The sequence below is a fragment of the Felis catus genome, chromosome B4 (genome assembly GCF_018350175.1).
Source record: "Felis catus isolate Fca126 chromosome B4, F.catus_Fca126_mat1.0, whole genome shotgun sequence".
Lineage (NCBI taxonomy): Eukaryota > Metazoa > Chordata > Mammalia > Carnivora > Felidae > Felis > Felis catus.
The window spans coordinates 89,966,456-89,989,448 of NC_058374.1; the positions used below are offsets into that span (position 1 = coordinate 89,966,456).

A 22,993-nucleotide genomic window follows, 5' to 3' on the forward strand; every position below is an offset into this window, starting at 1 on the left:
CTAAGACCGGAGTAAGAAGGACATGGGCGAGGCTCTCCCAGGAATGGAGAAAAGGATGGGGGATAAATCGGGGGCAGTAAAGGTAGAGAAAAGCAGGCCAATTGGACAGCTGCTTTAGGCGCCGGTAAGATTGTGGGAGGTGAGGAAGAAGGCAGTGACAGTGGTGACTCCAGGGAGAGGGGGCGGGTAGGGGAGCCTCTGGGGTCAGAGGAAGAGGGGCCAAATCAGCAGTGAAAGGGTCTAGAGCACTTTGGCTCTTGTGGGAGCCCTTGTGGAGGCCAGTGGGAAGAGGGAAGGACGCGGGGTGAGAGTGTGGGGGTTGGCCTGGCTGCCATCTGGAGGGCAGGGGGCCGCATTCCGTGGGAGGGCTGCGTAAGACAGCCTTAAAACCTTGTAACCTTGTAAAACAGGCCTTTCGAAACGCTGGCCGGAGTAGGAGGGGCAGCCACACCCCCCGCCTGCTCTGGGCCAGCATTCCCGAGTTCTGACTTCAACACCTGGCATTTTTCTTTTGTGTCCTTTCACAGTGGGAAGCCTTCAGCCTTCCAGAACTACAGAATTTCTTGCGGATCTTGGACAAGGAGGAAGATGAGCAGCTGCAGAGCCTGAAGAGGCGCTACGCAGCCTACAGACACAAGCTGGAAGAAGCCCTCAGTGAGGTGTGGAAACCCGATTAAGGCACCGGGTTCCCTGCCGCTCGGGAAGGAAAGGCGCAGGACCTGTGTACAAACCGGCGCAAGGGTCCCTCTCGTCGGAGGGCTGTCTTCTTGCCCCGTGACGCTAGGGTCTTCCCTCTTCGATCGCTAGATCTAGTTCCCAAAACCTGGTCACGCAGCGTCCCGCACCTTAGGCATCTTCTGTAAGGGATTCTGCAAGCTTGTTCTGTTACGGCACTGCGGTGTTACCTCTCGGCAAGCTGTGAATCTGTAGTCTCATCTGGAGCCATCCAGACTGCTTTGAAGCATGGACTCTGGGGTTTTTGTTTTTGTTTTTGTTTTTAAGTCCTTACTTTCCTTTAGTTACTTTAATTATGCGATGATGCTGTTAAGCTGAAGGATGTGCAAATGATTTTTTAAAGGCTTAACAAGGAATCTATCTGAACACTTGTCCTGTGTTGAAACTACCTGTTTTTTGGTTTTTGTTTGTTTTTTGTTTGTGTTTTGTTTTTAAATGTCAGAGGAAGCAATCCATGTGAACTGTAAGGCACAGGAAGCTAGGAACTCTGAGGACTTTGTGAAGGGTTTCGTAGGAGTTTGACAAAGGAAGTGAAGAGCAAGTTTGCAAGAAGGCGACAGTGGAAGTTGGGGAGCTCTGCAGGAATGTGGTTTGGGTGAGGCGTTGATGGTAGGAGAGAAAGGTGTATTTGCTGATGAGATGGACGCATTTGGTTTTGAGATGTTAAACCCATTGTAGTATTGCTTGATTACCTGGTGAGTAAAATATAGAAACAGAGCCAAAGAAAGTAGCAGCTAGACCAAAAGGAGGGACCTGGGAAGTCTGCAGCTGAGCAGAACATTCCAGCAGGTGGACCTCGCAGACCCATACATACAGGAGTCACGCCGCTGGGGCTGCCCTCCCTGTGGACGGTCCCGGTGCTCTCTTCTCAGGGTGGTGGGACAATGACCGTTTGCTAACTCTGTTATGTTGTGGTCCTCCCCCCACCCCCACCCCCCCGCCCCCCAGCTGTTTTCTGGATTGAAAAGGAGTCTGGGTAGGGAGCGGCTTGTCAGGTAGAGAGCTCGCAGAAGCATACTTTTGTGACAATCACTCCCCTCTTTTCCCCCGTTTTCCCCTTTTCCTCCCCTTCCCCTCCCTCCCTCCCTCCCTTCCCCCTCCCCTCTTTTCCTTCCCCCTTCCTCTTACAGTCTGTTCTGACATAAGGTAGAATCGGGATATGGATTGTATAGACCCTAGGACTACTTTGGCTGTAGGGAGGAGGGTGGCGAGAAAGGGAGGGACCCCCCCACCCCCGCCCCCCACCCCCCACCCCCGCCCCCCACCCCCCACCCCCCACCCCCCACCGCCCCGCAGCTGATCACACAAGAGGGGTTCTTTGTGGAAATGCTTTCACAAACGTGCATGTTCCTCCCAACCAAAGAAAGGCATGTGCAATAGGAGCCTTCCTGAAAGCAGGTAAAATAACCCCATTCTTTTTTCAGCAATCTGAAAACAATGGGAAAGGTGTGCTTTGGTTCTAGAGGGGCCTTGTAGTCTATTTTAGTCTAGATATGTTTTGTTTATAAATTCCCAAGGAATTGTCAACACTTTGGTGACACCTAATGGATTCTTTTTGAAATTCCAAGGTGCTTCATTTCTTTGCCTCTTACGTGAACTGTGCCTTTTATCGCATTGCTGTTCCCCTCTTGGTGTGGCACTTCTGACTTTTCAGAGCACACCCATCTTGTTGGAGGCAGGTGTAAGTGGCAGTCATGCTGTGCCACACACGTTACTGCGACAATCGTATCTTCCTAAGCTTTTTAAGGAGAGTTGGGGGGTGGGGTGGGGAAGTAGAACTAGCTATAAAATATGTATGGCACAACTTGTTTAATTTTGCATGTAACTTCTTTTTAGTGCCTCGATGAGGTTTTAGTGACATTGTCATCTAATACTTTACCTTTTTTGTTCAGGGAATGCCTTCGTGATTTTTATACTGGTTTTACTATTCAAGACTGTGGCTTGGGTTTGAGCGTACTGTTATCAACCACCTGGTCTTCTATTCGCCCATCCAGTAAGCTTATATTTTGTGAAGCTTTTGTTTCTCCGATTAAGACACTGTTAGAACCTAAAGTAGTAGCTGATGGCTATCTGTGAAGGAAAAAAAAAAAAAAACTTTTTTTTTTTTTTTTTTTTTTTTGTACTTGAACTAGATTGTCTAAAATAGGCATCCTCATCCGCAGTACCCAGAACCTCGCTCACTGTCGTGTGCACTACAGTTTGCAATTTGGTAAAGTTGCTGTATTGAAATTCTGTCAGTACGCAGTTCTTTGAATACTGATGTTCTCTCCCAAACACTGGTTACCGCAGCAGCGTTTTTCATGGGCGAAAGAAGAAAGGCCACTAAGGCCAAAGATTTTTAAAAATCATTGTACAAATTCTTACGTTAAATTAAACTAAGCTTTGCTGTAATACTGTTTTCTCTTCAGTATGTGATGGTACAGGAATGTTGTTAAATGAAGGGCGTAGTGTTGCAGGGGAGCATTTTAAATCGCAGAAGTAAAAAGTTATAATATTTATAATTTTGATGAGTTTATTTTTATAGGGAAGATTTTTCTTCCCTACAGTTGTTTCTGGAATGGCAAATTGTTTCCATTATTAAAAGTCGAAGTTGTTGATGTTTGTTCATGTGTTTTTATTTATGGCTAATAATATGCCAGGTGAAAGAAGGTCACGGGGGTGGGGCGAACTTCTGCAGATATGTGAGGACCATACGGGAATGCAATGATTTACTGGGTTTGAGTGGGGCACATTTGTTCCCCCAGGGGTTGTTTCCTTTGTCTTATCCTCTGGGGAAAATAACCCTAGCCGAGTGTCTGCCCATACAGCACATTTTAATTGTGAAACGTACATCCACTCCAAAGTGTATAAGCGGCACTTGGGTGACTGAGTTGGTTAAGCGTCTGACTCTTGATTTCGGCTCCCGTCAGGATCTCATGATTTGTGAGTTCGAGCCTGGCATCGGAGCCTGCTTGGGATTCTCTCTCTCCGTCTCTCTCTGCCTCTTCTTGGCTCACGTGCATGCGTTCTCGCTCTCTCACAAAAAAGACAACAAAACACAAACGCATATAAAGCATGTGAACAAAGAATTGACATAAGGTGGGCAGCCCGTGGCCACGACCAAATGGGAGGGCTATCATCAGTTCCTTAGAAATCCTCTCCCTCTACCCTCCATTCCTGCCTTTAGGTCTCCTGTCCTTGAAACAGACCACTGTTAACATTAAAGGTATTTGTGTTTTTTGGCCAGCATGACTGTCTTACACGGTATGGTGGGATGGTGAGTGGTTGGTGGTCAGCAATGGTGACTGGGTAATATGCTCTGTGTGCAGACCTCCATGCCCGCCGAGGCAAGTGGTTTTTTTTCTGCTACACTGCCCCCTAGAGGCGTTGGTGAAATAGCGAGGCTGCACCCACTGGTGAGGGGGAAACATTCCAAGTACCATAGCTTTTTTATAAGTGAAAATATTATGGTAGAAAATGATGGTGTGGGGCGCCTGTGGGTGGCTCAGTCAGTTGAGGGTCAGACTTGATTTCGGCTCAGGTCATGAACCCAGGGTTGTGGGCTTGAGGCCCGCGTGGGGCTCTGTGCTGAGCCTGCATAAGATCCTCTTTCTCCCTCTACCCCTCTCCCCTGCTCACGTTCTCTCTAAAATAAAAACAAAATGATGGCTTCAGATAAAGGTGTTTTGATGAACCATCCAAAGGAATTTAGGAGTTCAGCCTGGGTTACTACCCAAGGTGCAGGGGGAATTTTTTGGAACTTGTATCACTTAAAGGGAGTTAGCTGCCTGCCGTAGGCGCTTTTATTTATTTTTTTTTCCTTTTCAGAATTAGTTACCAATTGATGAATTGTTTAAATTTTCTTATTTTGAAAAATCCCCAGGAACGGTGAATACTGCATTTTGTGTTTGAAAGAAGGGGGAGGGGTGCCTGGGTAGCTCAGTCGGTTAAGCATCTAACTCTTGGTTTCAGCTCAGGTCATGATCTCATGGTTCGTGAGTTTGAGCCCCTGCATCAGGCTCTGTGCTGACGGTGCAGAGCCTGCTTGGGAGTCTCCATCTCGCTTCTGCCCCTCCCCTGTTGTACTTGCGCGTGCGCTCTCTCTCTCTCAAAAATAAACGTTAAAAAAAACTAAAAAAAAAAAAAAAAAAAGAGGGAAAGTCTCTATACTACAATAGCAAATTCAAACAAAGTGTTGACAATGTGCCAGGCATTATCCCAAAACCTTAATACGTATTAACTCATTTTCTCCTCCGCGAGGTAGGTGCCGTCAACATCCCCATTTTACAGATGAGGAAATGCGCTGAGGTCCCGCAACTTCCCCATGGCCTCTCCGAGGGTGGCAGAGCTGGCTCCCTGCAGCCCAGCTGCCCGGCCTCTCTGGTCTTCCTGTAAGTTCCATTCGGTCTTCCAGTTCAACTGCCAATGAAAACCCTCTTACGTTGCTTGTAACGGGCAGTTCGTCTGCCACCAGGCGTCCGGCTGCAGCTGGGATTTGTGGGAAATGAAAGGACGGCCTTGATGTCAGAGTGCTTTATCCTCCTTTGTTGTTGTTGGGCATTTAGCATTCCGTTGAAGTGATTACAAGTTACCTAGAGTGAACCGTCTGCCTGTGTTTTCATTTGCAGGTTCTGTTGTGCTGGAGACTGACAGGGCAGGTAGCCAGGCCTGCGTTCTCACTGCAATTAGCAGGGCAATTCCTTGGAACCACCGGAAGAATAGCTTCAGGGAGAATTCACTGTTCCCCTTAGAGAAGGCTGGAGCTTACTCCCCCATCAAGGATGGATGAGCCTCTCCACAGGAACCCAGGGCACTAAGTATTATTTAAAGTCCTTAGAGCACACACTTGTGTGGTGTGAATCACCACATGTTCAAGTGTGCAGAGGAACAGCTCTGTACAGGGGTGAGGGGAGGAAATGGGGGAGGGGGAGGGGAGTGGGCAGCATTAAATAACAGCCTTCAGGTGAAATGTCATCTGCAGGGTTCTTTGTTTTGTTTGGGGTTTTTGGGTGGCGCGTTTTGGTTTCATTTTGCTTTTTGGCAGACCTTTCCCTATGATTCTACAAGGTGAGAGAATGGCAGGGTAGAGGACGGGCCCTTTTGATCTTAAATAACGGTTTGCAAAGACACTTAGGACTCCTGTTTGGCTGAGGTCGCACTTGGCAGCGGCCGAACCCCACAAGCTCCTCTCCAAACAGAACCGTGAAGGTTGGAATTTTTAAATGTTTGCACACAAACAGCAGAACACCAGGGCTCTTTGTAACTTTAAAAGAAGTTGGGGTTTCGGCTTTGTTTTTGGAAAGGAGTTATTTTAACCAGAGTAGTTCTTTTCAATCTTTCTAAATGAGTCTTACCTTGAATGCGGCTTTAGTGGCACAGATTGGGGGTGTTTGCAGCCTCCCCTTGTTTTCGCCACCTTTACTGGCAAGAGAGATTAATGAAATCCTGTTGTGTGCTTCCTCTTCTCTGAAGTGGAGTTCAAGGGGCTTTGCTCTCCAGAGCTTTCTGATTTTCAAGGGCAGTTAAGATTTGCTTAAATTCTAGGAATTCTGGAGCATCAAACCATACATATAGTACAATCCTTGAAATATTACTGTGGCAGCTGGGAGGCAACAGCTTAAACTCAGATGTTTGATTCTGAGCTACACATAAATGGGGTCTTCAAATTCTTTTCAAAATGGCAAACCTTTCAAATATTTTTTTCTTGCATGTGTAATCTCTCAAGAAAAATGTTCAGAGTCCACGATTTTTAGGTAAAATCAGGCATATCATCTAATGCCGTATCAATAAAGGATGCAAGGGCAGCCACAGTGATTGGGGAACTCAGGTGTTGGCCTTCAGAAAAGTCCAAGTTCCACGGCCTTTCTTCCAGATAAATGTTCTGTGGGTTTTTTTTTTTTTTTAAGTTTATTTATTTAAATGATTATTTAGAGAGAGGGAGAGAGAGAGAAAATCCCAAGCTGGGTTTGAACTCAAGATCATGACCTGAGCCAAAATCAAGAGTTGGACGTGTAACCCACTGAACCACCCAGGCGCCCCCCCCCAAAAACACAACACTTAGTGTAGTTGACACAATGTTACGTTAGTTTCAGGTGTACAACATAGTGACTCAACAAGTCTATAGTTGTGCTATGCTCACCACAAATGTAGCACCATACAATACTATTGTAATACCAGGAACTATATTCCTTATGTTGTCTCTTCTCCCCAGACATACTCATTTCATACCTAGGAGCCTGTATCTCCTGCCTCCCTTCACTCACTTTGCTCAATCCTTTGTCCACCTCCACTCTTGGCAGCCTTCAGTTTGTTGTATTTATGAGTCTGTTTCTGCTTTTTTGTTCATTTATTTTGTGTTTTAGATTCCACACAGACATGAAATCACATGGCATGTGTTTAAACAAACTGATTTTAAGTTGAGAGTAATGGCTAGCCTGAGAGGAGGCTCCCTGACCTGCCTTCCCTAGCCCTGGAAAGGACAGTTTTACATACAGTATGACCCTGGGCCCTGACTGTGGCTAGTTGGATCTTAGACCTCTGATACGGGCTGTTGATCAATTAAACTTCCTCAAAATCTTAAAGTAAACACAGGGATTCTAGTTAGTCAGCAGTGGGTACTCAGACCTCATGGACCTTGTGTCAGCAGGGGAGAGAGACTGCAGAGAAAGCAGGAGAACAGAGCAGAGGGAAGCAGAGGAGAGGCTCTGTGGTCTCTGTGAGATGGAGAGTAAATCCAGAAGCTACCCGGGATTTTTCAGCTATCCCTCTGCCTCCAGTAAAGAACCATGTTTGTTTATGTGAGCTCTGTACTAATGTGCCCATTTCTGCAATGGGATCAAGAGTGGAAATATCGAAATTTTTAGCACTAAATTCCTCCTAGAAAAGATGAAAGGGCTCAAATAGACCTCAGCTTCCACCCTAAGAACTAGAGGAAGGAAAGTAAACCCAAAGTAAGCAGGAAAAAGTAAGTACTAAAGAGTTGTAATTAGTGGAATAGAAAACAGAAAACCAATGAAACCAAAAGCCAGTTCTTTGAGAACATCAGCAGAGTTAATATCCTCTAACCAGACTGGTCAGGAAAAGAAAGATGCAAGTTACCAATATCAGGAATAAGAGGCGAATGTGACATCACTACAGATTGTACAGATCTACTCGAGATGTTCATGTTTTACGTTCTTGTGTTGAAATGTTTCCTTAAAAATTGCTGTTTTTGTGGGGCACCTGGCTGGCTTGGTTGGTTGTGTCCACCTCTTGACTTCAGCTCAGGTCATGATCTCACAGTTCGTGAGTTTGAGCCCTGAACTGGGTTCTGCCCTGATGGTGTGTATCTTGCTTGGGATTCTCTCTATCTCCCCCCTCTCTGTCCCTCTCCAACTCACGCCGTTTGTCTCTCAAAATAAATAAACATAAAAAAAATTGTGTGCAAAAAAAAGAGCTCTACATATTTTGCCTACAATTTTGCCTAGTTTCTGAAATGCTTGCCAAATGACAAGTGCAGATGATACTACTGCTACCAACATATTGGTTCCTTGGGAATTATCTGCAGTATGTAACTTTTATGCATGTGACCAATAATTTTTTTTCCTTTATTTATTTTGAGAGTGAGAGTAGAGGGGGGGAGGAGCAGAGACAGAGGGAGAGAGAGAATTCCAAGTAGGCTCTGCACTGTCAGGGTAGGGCCTGATGTGAGGCTCGAACTCATGAATCGTGAGATCATGACCTGAACCAAGATCGAGTTGGGCACTTAACTGAGCCGCCCAGGTTCCCCAGTAATTTTCTACTTTAACATTTAAACTTACTTTCATATTATTGGAAGTACAGTAGGGTTTATGCTTATTAAAATGAGAATTATGATTATGGTTGCTTCCTTCTCTCCATCCATTCTACCCACCCCCCTTCCCCATCCCTCCTCTCTTCCATTCTTCCTTCTTCCTCCTCTTCCTCCCTCTTTTTTTTCCTTTCTCAGTCAACAGCTTGGAATTAATTGTAATTATATTTGAAGTGAGTTAATCTGGTGTGCCTGGCTGGCTCAGTCAGTGGAGCATGTGACTCTTGATCTTGGCCTTGTGAGTTCAAGCCCCACACTGGGTGTAGAGGTTACTTAAAAAAAGAAAACAAGTTACAAAAGAAAAATGATTTATTTATTTTTTAAAATCTGATTTACTGTTGGGTTCTGTGATCTCTGTATTCTTATAATCACCTGTTGTTTTTTTTAACCCTTTACTTTATATATTCTGTTCTTTGCAGAAAAAGAAACTTGAGTAGAACATGAAGTGTTTCAATTTCTTCTTTTTTTTTTTAAAGTTTCATTTATTTATTTTGGGAGAGAGAGCGTGTGTGCATCCAAGTGGAGGAGGTACAGAGAGAGGGAGAGAGAATCCCAAGCAGGCTCCGTGCTATCAGCACAGAGCCTGATGTGGGGGATCGAACCCATGAACAGTGAAATCATGACCTGAGCTGAAATCGAGAGACGGATGCTTAACTGACTGACCCACCCAAGTGCCCCTGTTTTAATTTCTTTCATTCAACGTACCTGTATAGATCACCCTGAAGATGTTAGGTGCTGGGTGGATTATGATGAGAAATAACCTCATGGCCCTTCCATGGAACCCAGAGTCCATGTGTAATACAGACTGGTAAGTGTTGTGATGGTAAAGTACAGACTGTTATGAGTGTTTACACGGCTGGAGAAGGCCTCCTTGTGAGAGTGAGTTAGAGCTGAGATCTTAAGGATGAGGAGGGGTTGTCTCGTAGATTCCGTAACTTACATGAATGTCTTCTACACGGTGGGGGCTGGTTTGTAAAGTCCTTTCGGCAGCATGTTCTATCAGCATCAGTCTTGCTGTTTTTCCTTTATTCTGAGACAGGAACTTTAGGATTAAATAATTCTATTTGGCAAGGGCAGAGTTAAAATTTACAGTGGCAGTTGCTTTGGATCACACCTTTTTTCTTTTTCTTTTTTTTTTTTTTTTCCCTATGAAGTAGAGAGAGTATCACCTGTTTGCTCCTTGCCCCCTTACCCCCAGGGCTGATGTGAAGACCAAATACAATGGTAACTGTGAAGGTAGTCTCTAGGCCATAAAGCCTAATGTCCTATAAGGTGGTATTATTTTTCCAAGTTCTTGGTCCTGCAGTGGTGTTAATAGCTGCTTTACCACTAGGCTAAGATGCTTACCTATGGCATTGACACTACAATTCATCTAGAAGCGTCACCTAGGATGCTGTTTCCAAAAGGGACATTTTCCCAAGCAGAAACATTTGTTTTGTTTTTGAAACCCCTGCTTCAGAAAGATAACAGTTAAAGCAAAACTAAGCAAACCACCCAAGATTCTAGGGCAATTGGTAGACCATGAAATCAACATTCATTGACTTCCCCTTGTGCTCCCCGTAAATACAGTGGCAGAATGTTGTCTTTCTTCCCTGACAAGTTAGAGTAACAATGCTCAGAGTAGCTAAGACGAGGGATACCTGTCACCATCACCGTGGGGCGAGTGATGCTGAGACACCCTGACCAGAGAGCCACATGCAGGTGCACTCTGGGGCCTCTCCTTCTTTCTGGTCAGCATGGTCAAACATGTGAATGCTCTTCCACCCGCCCCTTCCATACAACTCTCCTTGGGGGCTGGACCATATCTTCAGCTTACTTTTTGTAGCTCTCTCAGCTGCAGGGCACAACATTTGGAAGACTCAACATTTCATAGTCTTGTCTGGAAACAGTCACTTGGGCAGCTTTGAGACAGGCAGGTGTTCGTATGCAGGCAGAACTGCAATGTTCACCCTTGGCTGAACTTAGCTAGGGCCTCCGGCAGCACTACAGCAATAACAGGGCGGGATGACTGGGAGCCCCCAGATTTTGTTCTCCTGTGCTGCATAGGGGACCAGACTTGACACCCCAGGCTTCATTTTCCCTGGGAGCATCCATAAAGGCGTAGCCAAAGGCTGAAGGCTACCCGGATAGGTGACAAAGTTTGTTAAAGGAATCCAGGCTGTCATGTTGATCTCAGGCCCAGTGAAGTTACGGCTCACCTAATCTGGGAGGTGCTAGGAGATGGGGGGACAGGGGAAGAAAAATATACGAAGGAGCCGCTCTCTCAGAGACTTTAGCAGGAACAGAATGCATTTTGCTTCTGAGCTACTTTGCTAGCATTGGGATGAGCAAGGCAGTGGTGAGTGCCGATCTGGTTTTGACAACAGGCGCTTCCCGCATCAAGTCGGAATGTGGGCTTGCTGCTGTAGCTGAGAGAGCCGCTCTGCCCCCGTGCAGGGCTCTCTCCCACGCCAGCTTCTGGAGGTTCCGGACACCTGCTGGAGGGAGGATTGGATTTGTGACTGGAGCCCGCCAGCCAAGAGCATCCATTAAATTCTTTGACAACATGAGAGAACATTTAAGCGACCATTCCAACAGAGAAACTTCTACTTGGTTTTGGAACGATAGCTGGGAGCCAGTGTTGGTTTATGTTCTTCACGTATGTAACACACGTAAGACTTTTTTTCCCGCTGTGGAGACAAGGTGAACCTCTACCACTAGACAGCTTTCCCCGGGCCTGGGCTGAATAGGTTTGGGCAAAAGGCTTGCTTCAGTTTCTGTCTTGATAACCAGCTTTTTTGGTCCTTATATTAGTCATACATTGCTGCACAACAGATTACTTCAAAATCAGCTTAAAACAACATTCAACACTTTTTATGTTACCTGGTTTCTGTGCGTCAGGAGTTTGGGAGCAGCTTAGCTGGATGGTTCTTGCTTGGGCGTCTCTTCAGATCACACTTCAGACGACTGCCACCAAGGTCAGTGGTGGGTCTTGACTGGGGCTGGAGGACAGGCTTCTGAGATGGCTCCCTCACATGGCTGGCTGGCAAGCTGGGGCTGGGCATTTGCAGGAGGCTTTAGATCCTCTCCACACAGACCTAACCATAGGACTGCTTGGGTGCCTTCATGATGTGGCAGCAGGCTTCCTCCAGAACCACTGGAGGGCAAGGGGAAGTGGTCACGTCTTTTATGATCCAGGTCCTGAAGTCACACAGTGTCACATACGTCCCATCTCCCATCCTGCTGGTCACGTGGGCCAACCCCAATGCGTCATGGAAAGATACTACACAAGGTCATTAGGAACCATCTTGGCTGCTGGCTTACCACAGCCATTCTGCAATAGCTACGTGAGGTGTGAAGAGAGGAGCTCCGTTTTGACTTCTTTTCCAAACGCCATGCTGTGGGATGGGATTAAGAAACCACCTGCACAGTAGCGACACCTCCTCGTCTTAGTCTGAAACTCGTTTCCCTGTAAATACAGGTATCAGGGACAAGTTTCCTCTTTTTTGCAGTCTGTTATTTGCTTTATATATTTAGATACTTCTATGTTGGGTGCATAAATGTTGTAGAAATGTTTAGAAACACATCCTCTGGTTGGCTTGACCCTTTTATCATTATGTAATGCCCTATTTTATTAGACAAAATAGACTTGGAAACAAAGTATGCATATAGCTGCCCCTGCTTTTTTAGAGTTTGGGTAGGGGAGTTGGGGGAGAGAGAGAGGGAGGGAGAGGGAGAGAGAATCCCAAGCAGGTGCCATGCTCAGCACGGAGCCCAAAACCGGGCACTTTTGGTTGTGTTTGTATGGAGCATCTTTTTTCATCCACTTTCAGTCTGTCTGTATCCTTACAGCTGAAGTGAGTCCCTTGTAGGCAGCATGTAGATGGGTCTTGTGTTTTATTTTTAATTGTTTAAATGTTTGAGAGAGCACAAGTGGAAGAGGGTTGGACAGGGAGACAGAATCTGAAGCAGGCTCCAGGCTCTGGCAGCCCAGAGCCTGAAACGGGGCTCAAACCCACGATCTGTGAGGTCAGGACCTGAGCCAAAGTCATGTTAACTGAGCCACCCAGGTACCTGTCTTGTTCTTCAAATCCACTTAGCTGTTCTGTGTCTTGTGAATGGAGAATTTAGTTCATATTTAAAGTAGTTATTGGTAGGTATGTACTTACTGCTATTAAAATCTTTTTAAATTTTATTATCATTTGTTAATTATTTTCTGGCTGTTTTATAGCTGTTTCTTTTTGCTTTCTTCCTTGATGGTTTGATGACTTTCTGTAGTGGGATGTGTACATACTTTTGGTTTTTGCCTTGTGGTTACCATGAGGCTTATAAAGAACTTATACCAGTCTATTTTAAATTGATAGGTTGAACACATTTTTGCCCCCCCCAACTTTTTAATGTTTTTGAGGTCACATTTTATTTTGGTGCATCCCTTAATTGTACTATTTTTTTTTTTACACTACCTTTGCCTTTTAACCTTATACTAGCTTTATGAAATTAATCTACTACATTTACTATATATTTACCTTTGCCAGTCTATATACTGTCCTAGAATAGACAGGACATAGAATATTCAGGAATAGAATAATTCCACTTCATAACCAAGCTCACTACCAGGCAGCGAGTAGGCACTCAGATGTAAAATGGAGGAGGGAAAAATCCTTCTTAGATCAGAGACAGCCAAGTTGGCTTTGAAGCCAGAACTTCTTTGAAATCCTGATTCTTTAATTAGCTATGTGACCTTGGATAAATTCAGCTGAAGGAAAAACACTCTGCAGATGTGCTTTATTACAGTAAGTACTAATTATAAGCATCCTTTGTATCTCTCTATCCTGTCAGCATCAATCAGACCTGCAGGTTATGGGAATATTAGTGGACCTCGGTTCTCCTGGGCAGAAGGTGGTCATGGAAGTTTCCTCTGAAAGATGAAGTGTTAGAATGTTTATGTGCTCTATGCTAGTCTAGAAGCAGGCACCCATGTTTAGATGTCCAACATCTAAAGCTCTTCTGTGGGAATTCCTAGCCCTTCTGTAGGGGCTTTAGCTTGGGGCCTTCGGGTTCTCTGAGTCTGCTGTTCCCACAGCAGACTTAAAGGTACACCCGTGACCAGCCTTTCAAGCCCATTGCTAATGGAGGAAGAAAATGAAACAAAGATTAATTCTGTAGGGAGTTTGGTTCTACAGGGCAGGGTAGTCTCCTTGGGAGGTGAGATAAGATAGAAAAATGATCTGGTATAGTCTGTACTTAGCCTTACTTTGTACAAATAAATGTTTTCTTTTTTGTTGGCCTCACCTTTTGATACAAATTACATTTTTATAATTTAGCCAAGCATTAGGAAAGCATAGAGAAATACACTTTTATTTGGACTTTTTTTTTTTTTTAAGATTTTTAGTAATTGCTACATCCAACATGGGGCTCATACAACCCTGAGATCAAGAGTTGCATACTCCGTCAACTGAACCAGCCAGGCGCCCTTCAAATTACTTTCTGTATAGTGATCTGGCAAGTTTACGGATGTCCTCTAACATCTTTTCTACTTGGTTTTCATAATTTTTAAAAAATGTTTGAAAGCACATGCACAAATGGGGGAGGGGCAGAGAGAGAACACCAAATAGGCTCTGTGCTGTCAGCATAGAGCTCAACACGGGGCTTGATGTCACGAACCGTGAGATCATGACCTGAGCTGAAATCGAGTCAGATACTCTACCAACCGAGCCACCCAGGTGCCCCAGGTTTTTATGTTTTGTCAGATACGAGGCAACCTACTAGGTCTGGGGTTGTTGGCAAATCCTGGCCGGTTTTGGTAAAATTTTCTCAGAACAGAGTCACTCATACATTTAAGTATTGAGTACTTTTTTGTGTTACAGCAGTGGTAAGTAGTTGTGACAGAGACCTCCCTTTAAGTGAATGTTTGTCAACACCTGTATAAAGTCCTTAATGGGGCGCCTGGGTGGCACAATTAAGCATCTGACTTGGCTCAGGTCATGATCTCATGGTTTGTGAGTTCGAGACCCTCGTGGGGCTCTGTGCTGATAGCTCAGAGGGTGGAGCCTGCAGCTTGCTTTGGATTCTGTGTCTCCCTCTCTCTGTCCCTCCCCGACGAGTGCTCTGTCTCTGTCAAAAATAAATGTTAAAAAAAAAAAAAAAAGTCCTTCTTTGTTTAGGGCAGTGGATCACATGACTGGACATGAAGGGAAAGCACCCTGGAAATTAAGCTTAGTTTTATCTAATTTAAAGCCTGCCAAGATTTTTTTTTTTCCTGCAAAGCCGTAAATGCACAAAGACTTATTTTTTTCATTTAGGAGTGCTCGTTCAGGGGTATTGGTCAGCAGATCACATGTAAAAGAGCTTTCGAGGTAGAGACTACAGCACCTAGAGAGGAAACGGCTCATTCTCCAGTCCTAGGTGAGTGATGACAACATTAACCAGCATGACAAAGAAAAAAAATCTTGTCAAAATTACTTGTGGACTAAAACAAAGGACACATTTCCCACTAGAACAGAAATAAATTTTAATTCATTGAAAAGTGCAGCAGTGAACAGGGTCTTTGGAAGGGCACTTTCTAAGTCAGGTGACTTGAGATGACACAAAGCCACGGCAGAATAACTTCTGGGAACAGAAGATGCAAACGCAGGAATTCACAACACTCAGTGTGGGACCCAAGTGGTGGTGTAAGTAGAAAACCCAAATATTCCCACCTAGGTCACTGGTGGATCAGAAGTACCCTTTGCTTCCTCTTAATAAGGACCCTGGAGAAATCCTTCTTTAGTGCTTTAAAGCACTAATATTTAATTTAGATGCTAAAAATAAATTTAAGAATGTTTCTCACAGATGAGGCTATGACTTCCATGGCTACTGTTACGATTTTGTACAAAAACCTTAGTATCGTGAATTAAAAACGTACTTTGTAACAGTACCACTGGTCAAATTCAGAGATACTCAAAAAGGGGTTCCCCACTTTGTATTTGAGGGAGACCTCTGTAATAGGAAATTTTGTAAGGCAGAATCTCTATTCATTCCTATGGCCTTGGATCCCTCCTAAGGGTTAGTTTTCTACTCTGAAGGGTACCAACCAGTCCAGACCTGGCCTTCTTTAAAAGAGAAAATAATCAAAATTGAAATTCATACAATTAAGAGAGAAACAAGCCAAACCTCTTGCAGTGGGTTCCTCGTACATATACATTCTGAAAAGTTCAGTGCATTTTGTTGTCTGCTAGGCTATATAAACTGAGGCCTCTTCACAAAAGATGATTTTAGCACAGATCCAGAATGAAGCCAGTCTAAGAGAAAGTGAAATTATAGGCCACTCCAAGGTTAGTGGGAAGTGTACCACATATAGGAGAGGTACACAGGAAGGGCACCCGATCCCCCCACCCAAACAGAAATCGCTGAATGTAAGAACAGTGTGGCAGGGACACTATGGGCAGCTGACTTGTGTTGCTCTTACAACTTTACCTGCTCTCAGGAACCAGCAACCTAAAATTGAATAACAGGACATCACAATATAAGACCTGGTAAGTATTGGTGTCTTTTTATTCGGGAATAACTATGGTCAACTTTCATTAAGGTAGAAGTTGACTGATTAATGTTAAGAATCAAAGTGTAGAATAAAGCTAATACCCATATTTAACAGTGTAGTTTGCTTTTAGTTACAAAATATTTAGAATTTCTTTCCCTAAAACATTCACAGCAGAGGTGTTCTTTCACTTGCCTCTTTCACCTCTAAATACCACCACAGTTACTGGGATTGCATGAGGTAAAGGAATAAAACCCAATGGCTATTAACCCAACATGGCTCTCTAGAGTTGATAGAGAAGTTGTTTACAGCCATGTCTTACAAAGTGCTTAAAGCTCAACCTAAGACCTTACATAAAGCTAAAATCACTAATGCCTGAGTTGAACAGGTTATAAACCACAGCTCTTCCTCCTCCCCCTGCTGTCCCACCACAGATAACTTTCTTGTGAAGAAAACAGTAGAAACGGGATTGGTCTTTGAGCCCAGAAACTTACAAATGTAGGTGTTCTATACAGGAAACCTCAACAAGGTCTGGCTTTGCCAGGGGGAACAGTGAATGCGGCTCAAATTATGCAAGACTCCAAACCCTCCAGAAGAACTTCTCTAAAAGGGAACAAGGTAAGGTAAAGCAGTTGGAACTTTGTAAAAACTGTAACAAATGAACACAATGTCCACAAAATGCAGAGAGTCAAAATTGAAACCCAGGCTCCCTGCTAGACAGGCACTTACTAAATCCCAACAATAGCCCTTCAACCTGTCCACCCAAGAGCCCCGTCTATAGAAGGCCCTCAGAAAATGCAACCTTCACCAACCCTTGTAAGTTCTTTTCCTCTACTGAGAAATATTAGGATAGGATACCTAAGCCATTTTGTTTTTGGGATCTCAGAGGAGTAATTATCAGGAGAAGAAACATTCCCTTGATACCTCTGTTGACTGGTACTCCATGTGGTTAGCAGCCACCAGGAAGTCCACGGCTTTCACTTTTAGAACTACCTCGAATTATTAGCCTGTACCAAAAACTGTTCTATTTAAGTGTTGCATCAGCCCAGAATGCATAAAAAACAACAACAACAAAAAAACCAAAACAACACGAACCGTGCTTGGCTGACAGGTTTTGAACTTGTGACCTTATCACATTGTGATGGGTATTATACACACTGTATTTCTACTAATCTGAAAATGGCGGTACTTGTTCTTGCTCTGATGATTCAGCTCTGAGGGTTATTCTTCAAGCCATGTGATGTTGGTATTTTTGATAGTGAAGTGGTTAAGCTGTAAACCAACCCTCTGCCCCCAAGCAAGTAATTCAGACTATGACCACATGGGGAATAATCAAGAACTGTGACCCCAGGACAGAAAGGGTGTGGGTGAGGACAAAGACCTCAGGAGCATTCGTTATTAGGTGAATGAAGGGACAGCCATTCCTGACGTGTGGGCGGAGTTCACAGTTTAACACATTGCACAAGGAAGTCAGCTGATTGGGTTGCTTTTTCAAACAGGACTTAGAGCCAGTCCAGAAACTCTTCAAGGCGTGGTCTTGAGGACTAGCTACAGAAACCTACTACAATCACTTCATCAGACAGAGGTGTGCTGGGACCCAACTGCAGAGGTCGCTACAGAGGATGTTTTGAAAACCTTCGAGTCCTGACACTGGCATGATTGTTGAACATGAGACGAGGGTCAAACCTGTATCTGAGGAGGAAAAAAAGAAAAAGGATGTTACATCAACTCCAGTTAGCTGCCATGTTCCTCATTCAGAATGTTCGGTGGAAAGGATGGCAGGAAGGAAGATAAAAGGAACAATTAAGTCCCCAGAAAGGAATCTCGTGGCAAAGTCTGTAGTACAAAACAGAAGAACTTACTAATTAAGAGCATTCCCATCACAAGCAAGCAAGCACAAAATGATGTAAAATAATCTTGAGAGGCATTAGGAGGAGACAAGATTTGAGCTGGTTTTTGAGGGGGAGGAGGACTCCCTAAGGTGTAAAGTAACTGATGGCAGAGGCTAGCCCCTGTCGGAGCCTGACCAGCAGCTTCAGAGCCCTTCTTCCTTCTCACACAGTTCACACAGACCAGCAGGCAAGAGCACAGGTGTGCACCTCAGACAGACGTTTCCATCCGGCTCATTATGAACTCAGGTAAGTCGTTAACCTCTCTAGCTACCAATAAAATCGTAAGGGAATTCAATTCATGTAATATGTCTGGCACATAATATCAGTCGGCCCAGTGTCACGTTACCAGTCAGCATTTACTTCCCCCTGGGTGGTAAAACTAAAGAGGGTAGTTTGCAAAGACATTTTACACAGGCAGGCTAGAAATAATGTTGTATTTTCCTTTTACCTGCAATCTTTAGGGATAAACTCATTCTTATTTTTTATTTTTTTTAAAAAAAAATTTTTTTTTCAACGTTTATTTATTTTTGGGACAGAGAGAGACAGAGCACTAACGGGGGAGGGGCAGAGAGAGAGGGAGACACAGAATCAGAAACAGGCTCCAGGCTCTGAGCCATCAGCCCAGAGCCCGACGCAGGGCTCGAACTCACGGACCGCGAGATCGTGACCTGGCCGAAGTCGGACGCTTAACCGTCTGCGCCACCCAGGCACCCCGACTTAGCATTATTTTAGAACAAGGGCAGGCCATACAGTCTCTGTCCTAACTATGTCTCAACTCTGTTGCTGTATGTAAATGAATGTGGCTATTTGCAAAGGGTGGTGGCTGGATTGGGCCTGAGGACCTAGTCTGCTGACCTCCATTTTCAGAGAGTGTATAAGCCTAAATGTTTGGTGGGAAGGAATATGCTATTGATAAAGAATTTTAAAAGTTTAAATAGCTGGGGCTGACATTAGTAAAGCCAGTATCTAGAGTCTTGGTTGTAAGCTTCTTAGAATGTGAACAAGACAATTAAATTATAGTTACAAACCAAAGCCTGCCTGGGAGTCAGATCTTGCTTATCAGTCCTAACAGGGTGACCCTTGGGCACATTTACCTCTGGGCTCTAAAGACTGTACGGAAATTCTGTGGTTAAGTCCTAACACTTAAGGGCTGATGCTCAGAAGACTGAAGGGATCTGCCATATTGGCCAACCGGCTGCCAGCACAGCAGGTCCACGCTCTAGAAGCAGCACGGTCAGGGACTGTTTGGCCAAACTTCAAGAGGTGTTAAGTCCTGACTCTCCATTCAAGATTTAAATAGAGGATGGGACACCTGGGTGGTTCAGTCGGTTAAGCATCCGAGTTCAGCTCGGGTCATGATCTCATGGTTCGTGGGTTGGAGCCCCATGTGGGGCTCTGTGCTGACAGCTCAGAGCCAGGAGCCTGCTTCAGATCCTGTGTCTCCCTCTCTCTTTGCCCACCTCCCACTTGTGCTCGCTCTCAAAAATAAACATTAAAAGATAAAAGATTATATCCATCATCTAAGTTCATAAGTCCTCCAGAGACTGCTATAAACATCTGAGGTTATTTTTTACCAAGATTTTACTTTTTTTTTTTTTTCCAGTAATCTCTATACCCAACATGGGGCTTGAACTCACGACCCCAAGATGAAGAGTTACATGCTCTACCTCCTAAGCCAGCCAGGTGCCCCTAGACATGTAATTTGATTTGATAAAACATTCTGAGCACAGTTGTTGGAAACTGCAAAATCAGCATGTGTCAACTAAAAGTCTTGTGCCTTTTAGAGACTGAACTTCCTTCCTGCTTCAAGGAACTGGTGTAAGTGAGGATGCATTTCACTATCTTGCAGAAGAGCTCCTGACCGACATGGATTTAGAATTTAGAAGTATGTATACCGTATTTAGAAGCAAAAGTATTACATTTCTTTCATCAAAAGTCTATTATCCAGTGTCTCTACTCATTCACATATATTACTCTCTAATGTGTACTGAAAATATTTCACAGAAGGCTGGCTAAATAATTAAGTTACTACTCAAATTACTCCTTTCCATCAGCTTAGGACATCAGTCTCCCATTTCTCCTACAATCAATGTAAGAACTAAAATAATCCTTTCCTGATGAAAATTCAACTTTAAATTTCATAATCTTAAACCCAAAATGACAGGTTTCTTGCTACATGCAGCTGAAATGCATGGTGTGCTGAGACCCCACGTCACTGGGGAAGGGTAACTGTTCCAGAGGAATGAGTGGGAGGGACAGAGCCCGCTTAGTAGGTGATAACCTTTTCTGCCTTCATATACTACAGTGGGCTTACATATTTAAACATTTGAAGTCTGTACCTTCTAATTTATTTTGTGTGTTCAGCCTACTAAGTTTACTGGCAAGCATTCAAGTTCCTCTAATCAGGGTTTCTGAGAAATGAAATGAAGGCATAACCTCTTGGAGGCGCTAGGGAGACAGGTAGCAGGTGATCAGCTCACTTTAAAGAAACTCCATCTGTCACCAGTGCAATCAAGTGGGTACCATGAAAAGAGTCACAGGAGGAAGGGGAGGAAGAAGAGCCCCATGTGGCAGGGAGTGGGGCTAGGCCTCCAGCTAAAGCAGCTACTGGCACCACAGAGCAGAAGTTTCAAAGGGCTCATTCCCCCAGCACAACAGGCAAATGCACTAACACACAGTACTCCTACTACAAAGCAGAAGAACAAGAAACACAGCTTAGCTCAAAGCCAAAAGGACCCCTCAGGCTTCCTCTGCCTTCAAGCACACACGACTGCCACCGACAGCTTGACAAAGCCATCGAAGAAAATGGGAACTTACCCCGGGTCAAAAACACCTGGAGTGCGACAGGTTGGTCCAGAACAGGACTGTAACATCATTAGCCGGTAGTTCATTTTCCCCAAAAGCTCTGGGTCTATACTTTTAGCAATGTTCGTGATTTGGTCTGGGTCTGCAGTCAGGTTGTAGACTTCCACAAACACCTACAAGAATGAAGATGGAGGAAAGAGAAGAGCAAGCATTATATTTGAAATATTCCTCATGTGAGTTTTTAAAAAAATGTTTACTTTTCAGAGAGAGAGAGAGGGAGAGAGCGAGCGAGCGTGAGCGGGGGAGAGGCAGAGAGAGAGGAACATACAGAATCCGAAGCAGGCTCCAGGCTCTGAGCTGTGAGCGCAGAGCCCGATGAGGGGGCCTGAACTCACTGAAAAGTGAGCTCTCAAACAGTGAGATCATGACCTGAGCTGAAGTTGGACCCTTAACTGACTGACCCACCCAGGTGCCCCTCGTGTGAATTATTTCTAAGTGGGAAGGGAAGAGCAGCGCCCAGGAGAACATTTTCTGGTCGCAAGATCCTAAAGGAGCCCATGGGTATACATGAGACTATGTTAAAATGCTTCAGGTCTGTGGCCCATGCTGGAGAGGAGCCTCTGGCACACCCTGGGGCTTCAAGCAGAGGCAGGAGGGGACATTTATGACCTTATGTAATAAAAGCAGAACAGAAGGGAGGACCCTCAAAGAGCGAGTCTCAGAAACTAGACTTAACAGTAATATTGTTATAGAAGTGAGAGTTGACATTTGAAGGTTTCTGCCTTAGAACTGTTAAGATTCAAATGAGAACAGATCTGAAAGTACAGTCACTCGTGCTGTACAGATCCTAAAGTTTCCTGTTTTAAAAGCAGTGTTGGATGGCTTCCCAAGTGGGGAAGGATCTAACCCTATTGTTTCTAACATTAGCTCTAATATCACCATCCCCCCCACTCTGTACTGTGTTCTCCTAAGTGGAGTTAAGTGATAGGCTAGGAAGATGACAGGTAAACATCATGGGGGAAGGAGAAACAAGAATGGGCTTTGGACAATAGGCAACAGAGCTTCTTTCAAAGTGCTCGGGAGCTACAAATGGCGAGCAAGTCCATTTCTGAGAAACACAATGAGCCTCGGCTCCCCGTGGCAAGATGTGGGTTGGCAGGTGAGCACAGGCAGATAGAGTGTGAAAGCACAAGGGACTGCAGTGCAGGAGATCCTCAGACGACCCACACTGATCTGTGCTGGCTAAAAACCACCTTGCCTTTTTTTTTTTTTTTTTTAATATTTTTATTTTGAAAGAGAGACAGAGTGCAAGCAGGGGAGGGGCAGAGTGAGAGGGAGACACAGAATCTGAGGCAGGCCCCGGCTCTCAGCACAGAGCCTGAGGCGGGCGGGGCTCAAATCCACAAACTTCGAGATCGTGACCTGACCAAAGTCAGACACTTAACTGACTGAGCTACCCAGGTGCCCCTAAAAGCCACCTTCTTATGAGGATGGAAACTCCTGGTCCTGCCCCCCATTGCTCATCTATTTAAATGAGCAGCTCTGGACTGTGCTGTTGTGGGGACACAAGTTTCTGAACAAGCTGGCTGCCAGTAAGCCTTCTAGGAAATGTCCCAAACTCCTTACAGCTCCACAGAAGTCAAGGTGTCTTACTCTGACCCCAAACTATCAGAGAAGCAAACAGACCAGGCTTGCAACAATCTGAAAAAGTGGACTGTGTATTTAAAGAGTGTTTGGGTGGTGGTAGGCGTGGAGAGAATCCCATCTGGAAAGATCACAGAGAGGCGCAGTATGGCCTCGTGGATTCCATGTTCTTCACTGAAGGAAGCCTGAATGGAAGTACAGATAAGAAACCTATCTTCCCCAGGGAACATCCTTGGACTTGCTCTTCTGCTACCAAGTCCAGCCAACAAAGCACTGGCACGAAACACAAGGGGGTGGGGGAAGTGGGGACCTTCTTACCTCCTGGTCGTCAAACTCACAATACTGTAAATTCCACTGTGTTGACATGGTCCTCACACAGGCATAGGTGTTATTGTAAGCATCTTCACAGACACAGTCTGGGAAGCATTGCTGCAGGGAGATTTAAAGAGTTAAATGAAAACAGTTCTTCTAATACGTAACACTGGCCTATAGGGGCAACCAAGTTGGCTCAAGCCAGACCTACAACTGGACCGAAATCAGGCAACCTTCCATGGAGAAGCAAATCAATAGATATGGGGCTTTGTTTCTTTTGGCCAACCTAAGGAACATGTGTTG

The 22,993-nt window shown here is 44.7% G+C and overlaps 2 protein-coding genes and 1 long non-coding RNA gene across 4 annotated transcripts in view; 2 read left to right on the forward strand and 1 right to left on the reverse strand.

The window, feature by feature from the left end:
• Positions 1-3,330, forward strand: part of RASSF3 (Ras association domain family member 3) — a 73,315-nt gene extending 69,985 nt beyond the window's left edge. The window contains exon 5 of the mRNA XM_011284114.4: positions 528-3,330. Coding sequence (XP_011282416.1) covers positions 528-677 — 150 coding nt within the window. The 3' untranslated portion in view covers positions 678-3,330. The remainder of the gene's footprint in view (positions 1-527) is intronic.
• A 5,796-nt stretch (positions 3,331-9,126) lies between these two features.
• Positions 9,127-19,867, forward strand: LOC109501641. Of its 2 annotated transcripts, none has more exons than XR_006600832.1 (3): positions 9,127-9,350; positions 10,909-18,175; positions 19,533-19,867. It is a non-coding gene; the product is annotated as an uncharacterized LOC109501641 (long non-coding RNA). The 2 variants fall into 2 exon arrangements; XR_006600833.1 differs by having other exon boundaries at positions 9,129-11,499; positions 11,720-18,175.
• Positions 16,037-22,993, reverse strand: part of GNS (glucosamine (N-acetyl)-6-sulfatase) — a 56,701-nt gene continuing 49,744 nt past the window's right edge. Inside the window, exons 12-14 of the mRNA XM_023257195.2 lie at positions 22,697-22,807; positions 20,747-20,907; positions 16,037-17,729 (exon numbers count right to left, since the gene is read on the reverse strand). Of these exons, the coding sequence (XP_023112963.1) occupies positions 17,651-17,729; positions 20,747-20,907; positions 22,697-22,807 (351 nt within the window). The 3' untranslated portion in view covers positions 16,037-17,650. The remainder of the gene's footprint in view (positions 17,730-20,746; positions 20,908-22,696; positions 22,808-22,993) is intronic.